Source organism: Scyliorhinus torazame, chromosome 11 (assembly GCF_047496885.1).
Source record: "Scyliorhinus torazame isolate Kashiwa2021f chromosome 11, sScyTor2.1, whole genome shotgun sequence".
NCBI lineage: Eukaryota > Metazoa > Chordata > Chondrichthyes > Carcharhiniformes > Scyliorhinidae > Scyliorhinus > Scyliorhinus torazame.
The window spans coordinates 186,191,296-186,210,627 of NC_092717.1; the positions used below are offsets into that span (position 1 = coordinate 186,191,296).

The following is a 19,332-nucleotide window of genomic DNA, read 5'->3' on the forward strand; positions in this document are numbered from 1 at the left end:
AGCCTCATAAATTCCACATTGTCCCAATTCGGAGCATATATGTTCACGAGTACCACCTGCACCCCCTCCAGCTTCCCACTCACCTTTATGTACCTACCCCCCTTGTCTGACCGATTTTCCCAGCCACGCATGCCACTCGTCTGCTGATCAAGATCGCTACCCCCCTGGTCTTTGAGTCCAGTCCAGAGTGGAACACTTGGCTAACCCACCCCTGCCTCAATCTCGTCTGGTCTGTAACCTTTAGGTTTGTCTCTTGTAGCATTGCCACGTCCGCCTTCAGTTCCCTCAAATGCACGAACACGGGAGCCCTCTTGACCGGCCCATTCAGTCCTTCCATGTTCCATGTGATCAGCCTGGATGGGGGGCTTCCATCCACACCCCCCCCCCCCCCCACCACCCTCCCCAGCCGACTAGCCATCACCATTTTTAGGCCAGCCTCGAGCTCGCGCCCCTCGCTTCATCGAGACCCCCCTCGGGCTGTTGCCGTTCCCAACCTCCCATTTGTCCCCTAATAACAGTTCCTCCCCTGTCAGCAAAGCAGCCCCCCACCCCTAGTAACAACACTAAAAACCCAATCCCCCAAGTCGAGCTCCAGCTTAACACCTGTCCACCCCCCACTGCGCTTCTGAGAGTCAGCTGGCCCATGCTGACTCGATAGCTCCCACCCCTGGCACCAAGCAGTCCATCTCCCTATTGTTCACTCCTCTCTTCTCCCCCTCCCCCCCACCACATGAATAAACATTTTAACAGCATCACATTCCCATTAAACAAACAACAGAAGGAAGAAAAAAAACAGTGAAGAAACAAACACTTAATAGTCAACCAAAAAGCAGAACTAAATTCAAAACCCATCCCTCCCCTCAAACAAGGTCTCTGCAAGACAAAACAACCTTTAACCATCCACATAGCCCATTATTTCACACACAACTACTTACATTTTTATAATCCAACACCACAAATCACCGCCACAGAACTTCTCCGAGGCTTAAATGTCTTTCAATTCACCTCCAGCTTTTCTTTAATAAAGGTCCATACTTCATCTGGTGTTTCGAAGTAGAAGTCCCTTTCCTCGTGTGACCCACAGACGGGCTGGGTACAGAATCCCGAACTTCACCCTCTTTTTAAAGAGGGTCGTTTTTGCCTGATTGGCCTCTTGGCCAAATCCGCTCCCAGGTCCTGATAAATACACAACTCACAGTTCTCCCACTTGCTGCTCCAATACTTTCTTGGCCTACTGCAAAACTTGTTCCTTGTCCGTAAAATGGTGAAAACGTACCACCATGGCACTCGGCTGTTCGTTTGCTCTGGGCCTCCTCGCGAGGGCTCTGTGCACTCTGCCCACTTCTAGGGGCCAAGGGAAGGCCCCAGCCCCCATCAACTTTTCCAACATGTCCATCACATCCGATCCCTCACTGCCTTCGGGGAGGCCAACAATTCTGAGATTCTGCCTCCCGGACCTATTCTCCAGGTCCTCCAGCTTCTCCTGCATTCTTTTCTGGCAGTCGTTCATCATCCCCACCTTGCTTTCCAGCACGGTTATATACTCCTCGTGCTCGGACAACTTTTGTTCGACCTCCTGGATCGCTCTCCCGTGGGTTTCCTGATTCTGAACCATTTGATCAATCGAAGCTTTAATCGAGTCCAGCGTGTCCTTCTTCAGGTTGGCGAAGCAATCCTCGAAAAACCTCACCAGCTGTTCCGTCGACCACTGCGCCGTCTCCCCGCGGCCCTTGCCCTCCGCCGTGCTGTCCCGTGTTACCAGCTCTGCTTGCTTCTCCCTTATAGGGCTTTGTTGTCTCACCCGGCCACTTCTGGTCCACTTCTCCATACACCGGAGGGGGATTTCTCCTTACTGTCTCACTCTTCACTGATTTATCCCATAAAATTCGAACAAAACCGGGGGAAAAAGGTGCAAAAGTCCATTAAGGTGGGAGCTATCAAATGTGCGACCTACCCCTCCATGGCCGTCACCGGAAGTCCCTCGGGCGGGGGGGGAGGGGGGGGAGATTATTATCATGTTTAGCAACCTCCTGATATTAGCCGCCAGATGCCTCCCCTTCACAAACCCCATCTGGTCCCGTCCTCTCTGCCCTTCACTTTCCCGACCTCCCTCGCTGCCTCCTGTTTCCTCAATTGGTGCGCCAGCATCCTGCTCGCCTTCTCACCATATTCATAAACCGCCCCTCTCTCCTTCCTCAGCTGCCCAACAGCCTTACCCGTGGATAACAACCCAAAGTCTATCTGCAGCTTCTGCTGCTCCTCAAACAGCCCTGCCTCCAGGGCTTCCGAGTACCTCCTGTCCACCTGCAGAATCTCCTCCACTAGCCTTTCCATCGCCACCCACTCCGCCTACTCCCTGTGTGCCCATATCGAAATCAAGTGCCTTCAATGCTTCCCATACTGTGGTTGCTGAAACCTCCCCTGTGTCGTTTTGTTCCACATACCCCCGAATGGCTTCCCTCACCCACTGACACACCACGCCATCCGACAAAAGCCCCACATCTAATAATAATAATAATCGCTTATTGTCACGAGTAGGCAGACTCCATTGCGGGTGCTGGCCCCCACCCTTATTCACCTGCAAGTCGACGCAATGTGGAGCATGATCTGACACCACTATCGCTGAATACTCCACGTTGACCACCCCACCAACAACGTCCTACGTAGCACAAAAGTCAATTCGGAAGTACACCCTGTGCACATGCGAGAAGAATGAAAATTCATCCGCCCTCAGCCTCCCAGACCTCCATGGATCTACCCCCCCCTCCATGTGCTCCATAAACCCCCCTTAGCTCCTTCACTATCGCTGGCACCCTCCCCAACCTCGAACTCGACAGGTCAAACCTTGAGTCTAAAACTGTATTAAAATCTCTGCCTATTATCATCCAATGCAAGTCCAGATCGAGGATCTTCCCCCAACACCCGCCTCATAAACACCACCCCCCCCCCCTGCAGAACGATAGCCCCTCCTGGGTCAGCCTCCAACCCGCATCCCGCACGTCCTCAGGCCCGCCCTCTTACTGGCATCCACCCTCCCCAAACCACATTTTAGAAACCCCTCCCCTGTTAGCAGTTTCCCCCCTCCCCCACCACAAAACAACAGCCCCAACCCCCCTCCCCACAAGGGATATTATTAGAAGAATTGCTTGAAGCGTGTAATCTGGGGGGAGGGGTGGAAATTGTGTGGACCGTTATGGGCGACTGTTGGGAAAGGCACGCTCCCCACTGGACGAGTCGAGGGCAAAATGGAAGGAAGAGCTAGGGATTGAAATGGGGTGGTGCCTCTGGAGCGAAGCACTGAACAGGGTCAACTCCACCTCCCACATGCACAAAGCTCGGCCTGCTGCAGCAGAAAATGATACACGGAGCACATCTTTAGAACCTGAATGAGCAGGTTCTTCACGGAGGTGGAGGACAAATGTGAACGATGCCAGGGAGGCCCGGCCAACCACACCCACATGTTAATAATCTTTATCCTTGTTACATTAACACTGCAATTATGTTACTGCGCAAGGCCCTTGGTCGCCACGCTCTGGCGCCTGTTTGTGTACACGGAGGGAGAATTCAGAATGTCCAATGGTGGTGCTGTGACCTATAGCCTCTGCCATTTCACAGTGGTTTTTTAACGTTAAAAAGAAATAAGTCCAAATTGCAATAAAAATATTCTATCTAGCAAAATCTTCAAAAGACCTATTTTTGTAGCCCTGCAGATCTCCGCTCAGTTGGAGCAGTGCCGTAGAATTGAACATCCGCACTCTGCCCGAGCTGAAGCCAGATCCTTGGATATCGAGACCGACCGTCGGATACACCATGCCTTTAGTCCGTCAGATTCAAGTTCCTCCAGCGAGAATGAACTGCCGTTCACCATCCCACTTCGAGATGCCAGGAGCAGGATCGCACCCCAAGAGGATTCCAGTAAAATAGAATCCAATGAATCCCAGATCTCGGTGAGGCAAAGGATACATGAGACCACCTCTGTAAACAAAGGTAATTAGTGTTCCTTCCTTTAAGGGTAGGAGATCTTTGTCCTGCCTTATCTCTCACCAATGCTTCAAACACCATCATCTTAATGTAACAAGAAATGGGCAAGAAGTCTTGAGCTTGTCAACAATGCCCACATCCCAAGCGTATATTGTTAAAATTGATCTGTAATATGAATAAGAGGTTTCTTCTGAAATACAGGCGATGAGTACAAGGGCCTATGCTTTCTGATTGGGGAAAATCTCTACCAGGGCTTACCTCAGGATGGTTCCTATCCTAACCCCGGCCATGTTATCCGTTCCAGAGTGATTTTTAAGTGCGCATATTAGAGAGTTGAGCCAAACCAGGGGGAAGTGTTTACTTGGACAGGCCTCTGAGCCTACTGGGAGAAAAACAAGTTGCTGTGCATGCTTAAGTTGCTATGCATGCCTATTACGTTTATTTTTCTTTTGATATCCCGTAAGCTCTTTTCTTTTCTATTTTTGCCCCCTCCACCCCATGACCTTCAAACTCTGAATGCCAGACCTGACAGAAGTGACTATGTATAGAACATAGAACATTACAGCGCAGTACAGGCCCTTCGGCCCTCGATGTTGCGCCGATCTTTGAAACCACTCTAAAGCCCATCTACACTATTCCCTTATCATCCATATGTTTATCCAATGACCATTTAAATGCCCTTAATGTTGGCGAGTCCAGTACTGTTGCAGGCAGGGCATTCCACGCTCTTACTGCTCTCTGAGTAAAGAAGCTACCCCTGACATCTGTCCTATATCTATCACCCCTCAATTTAAAGCTATGTCCCCTCGTGCTCGACATCACCATCCGAGGAAAAAGCTCTCACTGTCCACCCTATCTACTCCTCTGATCATCTTGTATGCCTCAATTAAGTCACCTCTTAACCTTCTTCTTTCTAAAGAAAATAACCTCAAGTCCCTCAGCCTTCCCTCATAAGATCTTCCCTCCATACCAGGCAACATTCTGGTAAATCTCCTTTGCACCCTTTCCAATGCTTCCACATCCTTCCTATAATGCGGCGACCAGAACTGCACGCAATACTCCAAATGCAGCCGCATCAGAGATTTGTACAGCTGCAACATGACCTCATGGCTCCGAAACTCAATCCCTCTACTAATAAAAGCTAACACACCGTATGCCTTCTTAACAACCCTCTCAACCTGGGTGGCAACTTTCAGGGATCTATGTACATGGACACCAAATTCTCTCTGCTCATCCACACTACCAAGAATCTTATCATTTGCCCATGACTCTGTCTTCCTGTTATTCCTTCCAAAATGAATTACCTCACAGTTTTCTGCATTAAACTCCATTTGCCACCTCTCAGCCCAGCTCTGCAACTTATCTATGTCCCTCTGTAACGTGTTACATCCTTCCGCACTGTCCACAACTCCACCGACTTTAGTGTCATCGGCAAATTTACTCTCCCATCCTTCTACGCCATCCTCCAGGTCATTTATAAAAATGACAAACAGTAGTGGCCCCAAAACAGATCTTTGTCGTACACCACTAGTAACTGGACTCCAGGCTGAACATTTCCCATCAACCACCACCCTTTGCCTTCTTCCAGCTACCCAATTTCTGATCCAAACTGCTAAATCACCCTGAATCCCATGCCTCTGTATTTTATGCAGTAGCCTACCGTGGGGAACCTTATCAAACGCTTTACTGAAATCCATATACACCACATCAACTGCTTTACCCTCGTCCACCTGTTTGGTCACCTTCTCAGAGAACTCAATAAGGTTCGTGAGGCACGACCTACCCTTCACAAAACCGTGTTAACTATCTCTAATTAAATTATTCCTTTCCAAATGATTATACATCCTATCTCTTATCAACCTTTCCAAGACTTTGCCCACAACAGAAGTAAGGCTCACTGGTCTATAGTTACCGTGGTTTTCTCTACTCCCCTTCTTGAACAAGGGGACAACATTTGCTATCCTCCAGTCTTCTGGCACTATTCCTGTAGACAAAGATGCCTTAAAGATCAAAGCCAAAGGCTCAGCAATCTTCTCCCTAGCTTCCCATAGAATCCTAGGATAAATCCCATCCGGCCCAGGGGACTTATCTATTTTCACACTTTCCAGAATTGCTAACACCTCCTCCTTAAGAACCTCAAGCCCTTCTAGTCTAGTAGCCTGTATCTCAGTATTCTCCTTGACAACATTGTCTTTTTCCTGTGTGAATACGGACAAAAAATATTCATTTAGCACCTCTCCTATCTCCTCAGACTCCGCGCACAACTTCCCACTACTGTCCTTGTCTGGCCCTACTCTTACCCTAGTCATTCATTTATTCCTGACATATACATAGAAAGCTTTAGGGTTATCCTTGATCCTACCTGCCAAAGACTTATCGTGTCCCCTCCTGGCTCTCTCTTTAAGTCCTTCATAGCTAACTTGTAACTCTTGAGCGCCTGAACCGAACCTTCACGTCTCATCTTTACATAAGCCTCCTTCTTCCTCCTTAACAAGTGATTTAGTAAACCATGGTTCCCTCGCTCGACCACTTCCACCCTGCCTGACAGGGACATACTTATCAAGGACACGCAGTAGCTGTTCCTTGAACCAACTCCACATTTCAATTGTGCCCATCCCCTGCAATTTCCCTCCCCATCCTACCCATCCTACGTCTTGCCTTATCGCATCATAATTGCCTTTCCCCCAGCTATAACTCTTGCCCTGCGGTATGCAAATTAAAGTGGAGAGAATTTGGGGATTGATCCCACTACCTCTCACATGCTAAGCGAGCGCTCTACCATTTGATCTAATTCCCCCAATCTGCCATTGCCCAATCTGCCCAATTTCCCATCTAATTATCATACACAATGGACAGGCATAGTCGCGTTTGACTGAAACCGTTGTTGGAAATGGGTAGGGGACAGGAGTGGATGTGGGCCGCTTTCCAGCCCAGACCTATTGGAAAAATTAGTGATGGTGAGGTGTTGAAAGCCTATTTCGGTGCTAGCTGGGACCTGTCCAAACTGATGAGGGGTGGGTTCTCCTGCTTCTGCTGTGAACTACTACATCATTTTTCAATCTCCTTTTCTTTCTGGAGGGAATGTGTTGTCATTTTTCAAAACTGCACAGATCCTTCCCACAACACAATGGTCCAATGACTGTGGTGGGACCAGAAGGTCCCACTGGGTGGGCGGGGCCAGAACATTCCGGCTGATGTTTGAATCGCTCCAGTGCCTTTCTGTCCCACCACAATACTGAAACAGCTCCAACCAAAATCACGCGTTTCATCTGATGTGATAAAGGTAAGCTATCCCCTCTGCAACCTTCCTGACCTATTTACAGCCTTTGACATAGTTGACCACACCATTTTCCTCCAACTCCTTTGAATCATCGCCCAACTGGGTGGGACTGAATGTTCCTGGTTCCATTCTTGCCTGTTGAATTGTGTGCAGAGAACCAGCTGCAATGATTTCTGTTCCCGCTCCCTCTGGTGTCCCCCAAGGAGCTGTTCTTTGCTCCCTCTTACCCACATGTTACCCCTAAAATGGTTTGGGTTTTCAAGTTTACACTGTCGACACCCAACCTTACCACACCCATCACCACCTCACCTCTCTCAATTTTCCACTATCCCAGACTTTTATCTGACATCCATTATTAGATGAGTAAAGATTTCTCTTCTTCCTTTTTTTCCCTGGCTTACTCCTTGTTGCTGGCCTCGAACTGTCCCCAAGTATCCAGAAAGCCTTCCTCTGACCCTTGGATGGCGTACTTAATCCTCTCCAGGTGGAGAAATTCCGAGAGGTCAGCGAGCCAGTCTGCAGCTTTGGGTGGTGCTGCCGAACCCCAGCCGAGCAGGATTCTCCGGTGTGCGATTAGGGAAGCGAAATCAAGGGCGTTGGCCCCCTTCCCCATGTGTAGCTCTGGCTGCTGCGATACCCCGAAGATTGCCACTATTGGGCATGGCTTCACCCTCACCCCCACAACCTTGGACAATGCCTCGGAGAAGGCTGTCCAGAACCCAGCAAGCTTGGGGCAAGCCCAAAACATGTGGGTGTGGTTGGCCAGGCCCCTCTGGCACCGCTCACATTTGTCCTCCACCTCCGGGAAGAACCTGCTCATTCGGGTTCTGGTCAGGTGTGCTCTGTGCACCACTTTGAGCTGCATGAGGCTTAGCCTTGCGCAGGAGGAGGTGGAGTTCACCCTGCTCAGTGCTTCGCTCCAGAGTCCCCATCCTACCTCTGTCCCCAGTTCGTCCTCCCATTTTTGACTGGTCTCGTCCAGTGGTGGTTCGAGCTCTGTCCAGTAGCTGTCCGTATATTTTCCCACATAGCCGCCCCCTTCTCGCTGCTTGTGCCTATCAGGTCCTCTAGTAGTGTGCTTTCTGGGTCCCTGGGGTACCCTTCTGTCTCTTTGCGGAGGAAGTGCTTTATTTGGAGGTGTCTCAATTCATGTCCTCTTGCTAGTTTCCACTTCCTCGTCGGTTCGTCCAGTCTGCGCCCTACGTAGAAGTCCCCGACCGTCAGTGTGCCCCCGCCCCGCCTCCATCTTTTGAAGGTGGTATCTAGCATGGCTGGGGGGAATCTGTGATTTCTGCAGATGGGGGCCATAAGGGACATTTTGGTTATCCCAAAGTGCTGTCTCAACTGCGTCCACGTTATCAGCATGGCCGCTACCACTGGGTTCGTTGTGCACCTTGTTGAGGAGGATGGGAGTGCTGCTGTGGCCAGGGCCCGGAGGGTTGTTCCTTTACAGGATGTCTCCTCCATTTGTACCCAATCTGTGTCGGGTTCTTGTACCCATCCCCTCACTTTTTCTGCCGTGCTGCCCAGTGGTAGTATTGTAGGTTCGGTAGAGCCAGGCCCCCTCTGACTTTCCCTCTTCGGAGTTTTGGCTTGGGAATTCTCGGTTTCTTGCCCCCCCCACACAAATGCCATGATTAGCCTGTCTATGTTTTGGAAAAAGGCCTTGGGGATGAAGATCGGGATGGATCTAAACAGGAAGAGGAACCTTGGCAGTACGTTCATCTTGATCGTCTGCACTCTTCCCGCCAGGGAGTGTGGGAGTGAGCCCCACCGTTGAAGGTCTTTTCTTACTTCCTCCACCAGGCTGGTCAGGTTCCACTTGTGAATCTGTGTCCAGCCTCTGGCTATTTGGATCCCCAGGTAACGGAATCTGTTTTGGGCCATTTTAAACGAGAGCCCCTTCAGCTCTGTCCCTCCCCCTTTTGGGTTCACTGGGAATGTTTCGCTTTTGCCCAGGTTAAGTTTGTAGCCCGAGAAGGTTCCAAACCCTTTCAGTATTTGCAGTATTGACTTCAGTCCCTCCTGTGGCTTCGAGACATAGAGGAGCAGGTCATCTGCATAGAGTGAGACTCTGTGCTCTTTGTCTCCTCTCTGGATATCCTTCCAGCTTTTTGTGTCCCGCAGGGCTATCGCCAGGGGTTCGATGGCTAGCGCGAACAAGAGTGGGGACGGGGCAGCCCTGTCTTGTTCCTCTGTAGCTGGAAGTATTCAGAGCTGGTGGTGTTAGATCGGACACTCGCTTTGGGAACGTTGCACAGGAGCCTCACCCAGGCGGTGAATCCTGCTGCTAGCGCAAACCGTTCCAGTACCTTGAGGAGGTAGCTCCATTCGACTCTGTCAAAGGCTTTTTCTGCGTCCAGGAGACTATCACCTCTGGTGTTCCAGTGAATTTGCGGCCTGAGCTAGCGTGGGGGGCAGTGTGCCCCCTGCCAGTGAGTCTGCGAACATGTCCCTCAGGTGTGGGGCCAGGACTGGTGTGAATTTTTTGTAGAAGTCCGCCGGGAACCTGTCGGGTCCCGCCTGCATGGAGATGATGCTCCCCATGATTTCTCCGAGATCTATTGGTGCTTCCAGCTCCCCCTATCTGTCATCCCCCACCACTGGTAGTTCCAGTCTGTCTAGGAACTGTTTCATTCCCGCATCCCCGTTGGGGGGCTCGGAGGTGTACAGACTCCGGTAGAAGGTCTCGAATGCCCGATTGACCTCTTTTGGCTCTGTTACCAGTCTGCCTTTGCTGACTGGTAACATGGCTCATGGCTGCCTGTTTTCTCAGCTGGTGAGCCAATAGTCGGCCAACCTTGTCTCCGTGTTCGTAGAAGGTCCCCCATGTCTGGCGGAGTTGGTACACTGCTTTCCTAGTGGATAGCAGGTTAAAGTCCATTTGCAGCTTTTAACTGAACTGCCTTTAAATGTGATAGAGTGCCTCTTAATGGAATGACCTGCTCAGTCTGTTCACAGGTCATATCCAGTACAAGCAGCTAGTGGCCATATCTGTGTTAGCAGCAGTCACTCAATATTTAGATGTTCAACAGGCTTAAAATAGGTTATTAAAATGTTTTATCCTATAAACAGATGAGTTTCCTCCAATTGTGTTATTGAACATGACATACGAATATATGAACAAGGATCAGGTGCAGGCCATTCAGCCCCTTCAGCCTGCTCCGCCAGATTATCGTTGATTTGATAGTAACCTCAAATCTGCATCAAACCTACCCCCAATAACCCATCACCTCATTTTTTTAAATCAAAAATGTATCCACTTTTGCCTTAAAAATATTCGAAGACTCTGCTTCCACCACTTTTTGAGCACAGTACGAAGTCTTACAACACCAGGTTAAAGTCCAACAGGTTTGTTTCGATGTCACTAGCTTTCGTGCTAGTGACATCGAAACAAACCTGTTGGACTTTAACCTGGTGTTGTAAGACTTCGTACTGTCCTCACCCCAGTCCAACGCCGGCATCTCCACATCATGACCACTTTTTGAGGAAGAGAGTTCCAAAAGACTTGTGACCTTCTGGGTGAAAAGCATTTGGCTAAATGAGCGACCCCTTTATTTTTAAACCGTGATCCCCAGTTCTAGATTCTCCCACAAGAGGAAACATCCTCTCCACATCCACCCTGTCAAGGTCCTTCATGATCTTATGTTTCAATCATATCGCCTCTTGCTCTTCTAAGCTTCAGTGGATACAAGCTTTGCCAGATGAATCTTTCCTCATTAGAAAAACCACCCCTTCCCGGTATTAGTCTGGTAAACCGTTTTTGAACATGACACCCTCTGGAATATTTTACAGCCTTGCACACACCCGACCTCTTGCGTTTTCTCAATGCTATATAATTGTGCGGGGAATTTGTTATTACACCATAGAGGAAGATTTAATTAAGTCAAACTGACTGTTATTCCACGATTACAAGAATCAAACAGGGGATTGATATGAACAGAAATTGCTGGAAGTCCTCAGTGGGCCAGGCAACAGGAGTCCAATCTGAATACACCTGAGCCTCACATCGCCCTTCCTTATAAAGTAAATGTGAGACTCACTGAGGAACATCTGAGCCACTAATCATCATGAAGAAGGCTGAGCAGTCAGAAGCTTTGGGGATGGACTACCCATGCAAGACAAATACAAACTACTTTTAATTTGTATGAAGTGAGTTGCTTTCCTTTTTTGTCTCCCTATTTATGCCACCCGTCTGTTTATCTCTTTTTCCCACCTCGGCCCAGCGAGATTAATTAAATTCTCTACAAATCCTTAAAGGTTTTGTGGATCCCCGTTTAAGAAATACCGCCATAATTGACCCCAAGATGAACCTCCAACCAGAGGCAGATTTAGCATTCATGGAGGCCCAAACTCGCCTTCATTTCTGTTCCCCCCCCCCCCCCCCCCCCATCAAGCTCTCCCAGTCTCACAATCACACTCCCACCGCTTGCCTGGGGTCTTCAAGGCAGCCTTCTGCCTCACTCGCCATCTCCTCGTGGCTAAGGCTTGATTCGGCGCATCGCTGTTGCTGGCCTGTCTGAGGTGATTTGCAAACCTGCTCACTGCTCGGCCGCATTGTCTCACCTCGTGGTGGCTTGATTTTAGTGCCTCCCCGTTGATGATCTGCCCTGGTTTAGTCGTAAACCCTGTGGTTAGGCATGGTGTGTTTCATTGCAAATTCGCCTTTGCCTCCAACCACACCTGCGCCTAATTCGACCTCTAACATCAACTGACTTTGCCTCACCTGCTGGTGAAATTCCCATTCATGCCTTTGTTATCTCTAGACTTGACAATTCCAATACACTCCTGGTTGGAACCCATGTGTCACTCTCTCTGTAAACTTGAGGCAATCCGAAATCCCGCTACCTGTGTCCTTTTTATTTATAAAAAAAAAAACCCTACTCACTCATCAGACATGTGCTTGTGAACCCGTTTTGGGTGCCAGTTATTTAATGTCCCACTTTTAAAATGCTCCTTGTTTTAAACTTCCTCCCTTATCTCTGTAATCTCCATCAGTCCTCATACCTTCTCAAGATGTCTGCATTTCTCTAATTCTGGCCTCTTGATCATCCCTATTTTAATCACCCCACCATGTTGGTTATGTCTTCCGATGTCTACACCCTGTGCACTGTAATTCCTTCACTATACCTCTCCACTTCTTTATCTCTCTTTCCTTCCTAAAACCACACACCATATCCCTCCAGACAGAGATTGTGGAATATTTTGTATATTAGGAGCTATGGAGTGGGTAAATAGAGATTTGGTACAGTTCTATTTGAATGGCATAATTAGCTCGAGGTTGAATGGCCGACTGCTGTCCCCATTTTCCTTTCTCCCTCCAGATCTTCAGGATCTAGTTATAATAATAATATAATATTTATTAATGTCACAAGTAGGCTTACATTAACACTGCAATGAAGTTCCTGTGAAAATCCCCTAGTCTCCACAGTCCAATGCCTGTTCGGGTACACTGCGGGAGAATTTAGAATGTTCAATTCACCTAACAAGCACGTCTTTCAGGACTTGTGGGAGGAAACCGGAGCACCCGGAAGAAACCCACGCAGAAACGGGGAGGGCGTGCAGACTCTGTTGTTATGGGCCAGGGTTTAGAGAACTACAAAGTATATCATGGAGATAACATTACCCACGACTTTGACTAGATTGTGGTATGGGGAGCACACGGCCCACTCTATAGGTGTGGTACAGCAGAAATGGAAAAGTATTTTTTAAAGCAAAACAATGTTTATTCTATGAACTCAGTTAACCTTTTTACAACATACAGTGATCATCTTAGCAACCATCAATTCAAATACAACCCACAAAGAATACAACACTCTAAGTAATCCTTAAACTTTCCTTTTTAACATCTATCAGACATAACCCTTTTTACAGAAGCACATCGGCTTTAAATTCTCTACTGAGAGCAGTTATGACTCTGAATTCACCATATGATCTAGAGATAGTCTTTAGATGGCAGAGAGATCAAAATTACAACTCCTTTGGCTGGCTGCAGCTCCAACAGTAAAATGAAACTAGAAAACAGACGCACCCAAGCTTTTCCTCAAAGCAAAACTAAAAAGCAGAGCCAGAGCTCAGCGCCACCCACACTCTGACATCACTGCAGCTACTTGAGCAGACAAACATTTCTTAGTGATATTCCCATGACACCTCCCCCCCTCCCCTCCCCCCCCCCCCCCCCCCCAGAAAATAAAATAAACCATCAACTTCAAGATGGTTTCATTTTTCACCTTTTCACTATCCTTTAAGAAATGCACACAGTAAATACACTTTTTTGTTTCAAAACAACAACACACACAAACAGGTATAATAACATAGTCCATTTTAGTTCTTCTTCCTCCACCGAACCGGCTTCTCGTCATCACATTCGAGACAAAGCATCGGCTATCACGTTTTCTCGTCCTGCCACATGTAATGACATATACATGTCTCAGATACCTCCTCCGATAGTGATGCAAATACTTTACCCAACTTTGTTTGAATCAGTAATACCCACATCTCCTGTGGCCATTTCATTTGTTTAGCTACCTGGATTGGATTGGATTGGATTTGTTTATTGTCACGTGTACAGAGGTACAGTGAAAAGTATTTTTCTGTGAGCAGCTCAACAGATCATTAAGTACATGAGCAGAAAAGGGAATAAAAGAAAATACATAATAGGGCAACACAACATATACAATGTTGTGAGCACCGGCATCGGATGAAGCATACAGGGTGTAGTGTTAATGAGGTCAGTCCATAAGAGGGTCATTTAGGAGTCTGTTGACAGTGGGGAAGAAGCTGTTTTTGAGTCTGTTCGCGCGTGTTCTCAGACTTCTGTATCTCCTGCCCGATGGAAGAAGTTGGAAGAGTGAGTAAGCCAGGTGGGAGGGGTCTTTGATTATGCTGCCCGCTTTCCCCAGGCAGCGGGAGGTGTAGATGGAGTCCATGGATGGGAGGCAGGTTTGTGTGATGGACTGGGCGGTGTTCACGACTCTCTGAAGTTTATTGCGGTCCTGGGCCGAGCAGTTGCCATACCAGGCTGAGATGCAGCCAGATGGGATGCTTTCTATGGTGCATCTGTAAAAGTTGGTAAAGGTTAATGTGGACATGCCGAATTTCCTGAGGAAGTATAGGTGCCATTGTGCTTTCTTGGTGGTAAGGTCGACGTGGGTGGACCAGGACAGATTTTTGGAGATGTGCACCCCTAGGAATTTGAAACTGCTAACCATCTCCACCTCGGCCCCGTTGATGCTGACAGGGGTGTGCACAGTACTTTGCTTCCTGAAGTCAATGACCAGCTCTTTAGTTTTGCTGGTGTTGAGCGAGAGATTGTTGTCGCTACACCACTCCACTAGGTTCTCTATCTCCCTCCTGTATTCTGACTCGTCGTTATTCGAGATCCGGCCCACTATGGTCGTATTGTCAGCAAACTTGTAGATGGAGTTGGAACCAGATTTTGCCACGCAGTCGTGTGTACAGGGAGTAGAGTAGGAGGCTCAGTACGCAGCCTTGTGGGACCCCGGGGCCCTGGTATTGAGGACTATTGTGGAGGAGGTGTTGTTCATTCTTACTGATTGTGGTCTGTTGGTCAGAAAAGCGAGGATCCAGTTGCAGATTGGGGAGCTACGTCCAAGGTTTTGGAGCTTTGATTTGAGCTTGGCTGGGATTATGATGTTGAAGGCGGAGCTGCAGTCAATAACTAGGAGTCTGATGTAGGAGTCCTTGTTGTCGAGATGCCCTAGGGAGGAGTGTAGGGCCAGGGAAATGGCGTCTGCTGTGGACCGGTTGCGGCGGTATGCGAATTGCAATGGATCAAGGCGTTCTGGGAGTATGGAGGTGATGCGCTTCATGATCAACCTCTCGAAGCACTTCATTACGACTGAAGTCAGGGCCACCGGACGGTAGTGAGGCACGTTACCTGGTTCTTCTTTGACACTGGTATGATGGTGGTCTTCTTGAAGCAGGTGGGGACCTCGGAGTGGAGTAGGGACAGCTGGTCCACGCAGGCTCTGAGTGCACGACCACGGATCCCATCCGTGCCCGTCGCCTTCCGAGGGTTCACTTTCAGGAAGGCCGAACTGACTTCGGAAGCTGTGATGGTGGGTATGGGTGAGTTATGGGCTGCTGGGGCACTCGACAGCGGATTGTTGGTTACCTGCTACCGAGCATAGAATGCATTGAGTTCATCGGGGAGGGGTGTGCTGCCGCCAGAGATACTGTTTGACTTCGCTTTGTAGCCCGTTATAGTTCATGTCATATTTCATGTTGTTTAGTCCTTGCCACAACCGCTGAGAGTCTGTTTGTGACTCTAGCTTGGTTTGATATTCTCTCTTGGCATCTCGGAGGCCGTACCTGGATTTCTTGTATAGGTCAGTGTCGTCTGACTTGAACGCCTCAGATCTGTCCTTCAGTAGGGAGTCAATCTCGCGATTGAGCCATGGTTTCCGGTCAGGGAACGTACGTACTGCTTTCTTTGGCACGCAGTCGTCCACACGTTTGCTGATGAAGTCTGTGATGGTGGTGGCATACTCATTTAAGTTGGTCACTGAGTTCTTAAATATGGACCTTCTCAAATGAAATGAAAAAGGCTTCTACCTCCTTCTCATCAAACCTTGGCAATGCGTGGACATACTAAAATAGATCCCCACCAAGCCTTCGACTATGAAGCTCTTTCGCTTCTTCCTCATCACTATCCTTCAACTGGACGTTTTTCTTTCCATCCGCCAGTCTTAACTGACTGTCATATTTCATGGCCATTTTCCGAAGTTCAAACTCTCTCTCTCTCTCTCTCTCTCTCTCTCTCTCTCTCTCTCTCTCTCTCTCTCTCTCTCTCTCTCTTTCCCTGTCCTCTTTCTCTCTTTTTCCTCTCTCTCTCTTTCTCTCTCTTTTTCCCTGATCTGTATTTCCCTTTCTCTCTTTTGTTCTGCTAGGGCCATTCTTTCTTTTCTCCTTTCTTCGCTCTCGTTTTCTTTTTCCTCTCTATCTCTTTCTCTCTCTTTTTCTTTATCCTCTCTATTTCTTTCTCTTTTTCTTTTTCTTCATCTCTTTCTCTCTTTTTTTCTTTTTCCCTGATCTGTATCTCCCTTTCTCTCTCTTTTTGTTCTGCTGGGGCTATTCTTTCTTTCTTTCATTTCGTATTCAAGCTGCTTTAATTCTTTTTCATGTTCTGGTTGCTTGATTTGTAACTGAAGTTTTGTCACTTCTAAAATGTATCTCAGGCAATTTTAAATGCTCAGCTTCCGCCGTAAGTACCTCATCTTTTCGTACCTTGGCAGGTAATGTTAAATGCAATGTATTTGCCAAATCTAACAGTCTGTTTTTAGTCTCTGTCTGTAAGGTACTGTTTGTGACCATCTCCACCCCCAAAAACTTCTGAGCCTCTGAAAGAGCCATTGTCCGCAACACACTCCCTACTTAAACTAAAATACCACACCTTAAAAGCTACCACAATATGCTCACCCCTCACCGTCTTTAAGTTTGCAAAGCCAACCCAATAGATAGACTTTTATCCTGGATGAGCCCCCAATTTGTCATGGGCCAGTGTTTCGAGAACTCCAAGGTATATCATGGAGATAACCTGACCCACAACTTTGACTAGATTGTGGTATGGGGAGCACACAACCCACTCTATAGGTGTGGTACAGCAGAAATGGAAAAGTATTTTTTAAAGCAAAACAATGTTTATTCTATGAACTCAGTTAACCTTTTTACAACATACAGTGAACATCTTGGCAACCATCAATTCAAATGCAACCCCCAAAGAATACAACACTCTAAGTAATCCTTAAACTTTCCTTTTAACATCCGTAAGACAAAAACCCTTTTTACAGAAACACATCAGCTTTAAATTCTCTACTGAGAGCAGTTATCACTCTGAATTCACGAAATGATCCAGAGATAGTCTTTAGATGGTAGAGAGATCAAAATTACACCTCCTTTGGCTGGCTGCAGCTCCAACAGTAAAACAAAACTAAAAAACACAGACACACCCAATCTTTTCCTCAAAGCGAAACTGAAAAGCTGAGCAGAGCTCAGCTCAGCTCCACCCACACTCTGACATCACTGCAGCCACTTGAGCAGACAAACATTTCTTAAAGTGACATTCCCATGACACCGTACAGACAGTGACCCAAGCCGGGAATCGAACCTGGGTCCTTGGCGCTGTGAAGCAACAGTGCTAACCACTGGGCTACCGTGCCACATCATGTTCGATGCATCATGTCTGGATATTGAAGTTTAAAAAAAAAAAAAAAAAAATTTAGAGTACCCAATTGTTTTTATTTTATTTTTCCCAATTAAAGGGCAATTTAGCGTGGCCAATCCACCTAACCTGCACATCTTTGGGTTGTGGGGGTGAAACCCAAGCAGACACGGGGAGAATGTGCAAACTCCACACAGACAGTGACCCAGGGCTGGAATTCGAACCCGGGTCCTCAGCGCCGCAGTCCCAGTACTAACCACTGTCACGTGCCTACCATTGGATATTGAAGGCGAGTGGTAAGAGGCAACCAATTAACATTGTGGAAAAGTCAGAGTAAAGAGAAAGAGCTGAGAGATGGGATTCGAGTAAATGCAGAGCTTTATGATATCACTGTAGGAGTGGTGCTAAACAAAATGGGCACTCTGTCTTCCTCTAACCAGTGGCCCTTAACAACAAAGACTGAATGAGGTACTAAGTGTTCAAATATACCCTTTTCTGGGGTAATTCGGTACTTGTACCTCCCACTTCATGTTTTTTCTTCTCAAGTGTATTTTAGATGTGCCTGTGTCTCTAATGCTGCTGCTTTGTGTTATCAGGGTCTTGCAATGAATCAGACAGCGATGACTCAGTACCTGAACTTGAGGAGCCTGAGATCCCAGTTCCAATAGCTGGACAGGAGCAGGTTTGTGAAAGCCTTTTCTGAATGGTCATAGCTGTCTACAGTTGTTTGAAGGTCCTACAACATAAAATTATTGGGTTGTTGATTCATAGTCTGGGTAATTCCACTCATGAAAAACCTTTAGCCCTCAGCCATGAGACCATCCTGGGTGTAACCATTTTATGTACAAACCTCCTTGGAGGAAACCTAAATGTCTGCTCCTGTCTTTGGGATGTGGATTAGAATCCAATTCTATTCCATCCCCTCACTATGTGGTTATAAAGGGGTGGATTTTCCACTTCCCAATGCCAGCAGCCAGAATTATGAATATTGGTAATGCAGAAATCGCAATTTGCACCCGACACCGATTCTGACTCCATGCTCCGTTCCCCTGCTGGCGGTGTTAGTGACGTTCGTGCCCTGCGACACCCTCATTTGCATGGATTTAAATGTCATTAAGTATGCCCCACCCCTCTCAGGCGGGAGTTACACTAGTGCAAATTGGTGCAAGTATTTACAAGCAGGAGCCTGGGTGCGGTGGCTGTTTGAGGGGGAGAGAGAAAAGGTAAGAAAACTTTCAAACCTTGTCTGGTTTGCTGGGATATGGCTGTTCGGACCTCTGGATGTAGCGGGAAACAACTTGATGCTAAGTCAGTGCACTCGGGGTGTCCCTCTCCGGATCGTGGTGACCTGGCTCAGACTGCCATTGCTGCTGCACCATGTGATTTAAGTGCAATTTACAGACCCCTGGCTGTTTGTACCTGACTGCTCACTGTGAACTGTAAATGCTCAGAGAGCCTCCTGTCATGTGGGAACCCACCCCCTTGGAAATACCCATGCCCCAGCAAGTAGTATCAACGGGATGGGTGTCCTAACTCAGTCGCTGGCCCACCACGTGTTGGCACTCCTCACAGAACTTCTCGAGTGCAGCCCCACTGCAGAGGAAGCAGGGATTAGCAGAGCTCACTGCCCCGCTCAGAGTAGACGCCTCACGAGTGACATGATCAGCTAGCCCACTTCTGAGGATCACAAGCTGTCTCCAAGCCCTGCCTGTCCAATGCACCCCTACTCCAAACCATCCTGCCCCCGGCCAGGAAACCTGACCATCTCCCTGTCAGAACTTGTGTATCACACCCAAGCCCCACAAGACACTGCAGCTAAGCTCTCAGTAAACCACAACTCTCACTCACCCCCAGCTATAGGACTAGCCTGCACATAGCCTCTTGGCAT

The 19,332-nt window shown here is 48.0% G+C and overlaps 1 protein-coding gene across 2 annotated transcripts in view; it reads left to right on the forward strand.

The window, feature by feature from the left end:
- The window catches only part of LOC140385713 (uncharacterized), a 127,688-nt gene that overhangs the window by 81,894 nt on the left and 26,462 nt on the right, over positions 1-19,332 (forward strand). For both annotated transcript variants that reach the window (XM_072468158.1, XM_072468159.1), the window contains 2 exons: positions 3,703-3,987; positions 18,041-18,126. In XM_072468158.1, coding sequence (XP_072324259.1) covers positions 3,703-3,987; positions 18,041-18,126 — 371 coding nt within the window. The remainder of the gene's footprint in view (positions 1-3,702; positions 3,988-18,040; positions 18,127-19,332) is intronic.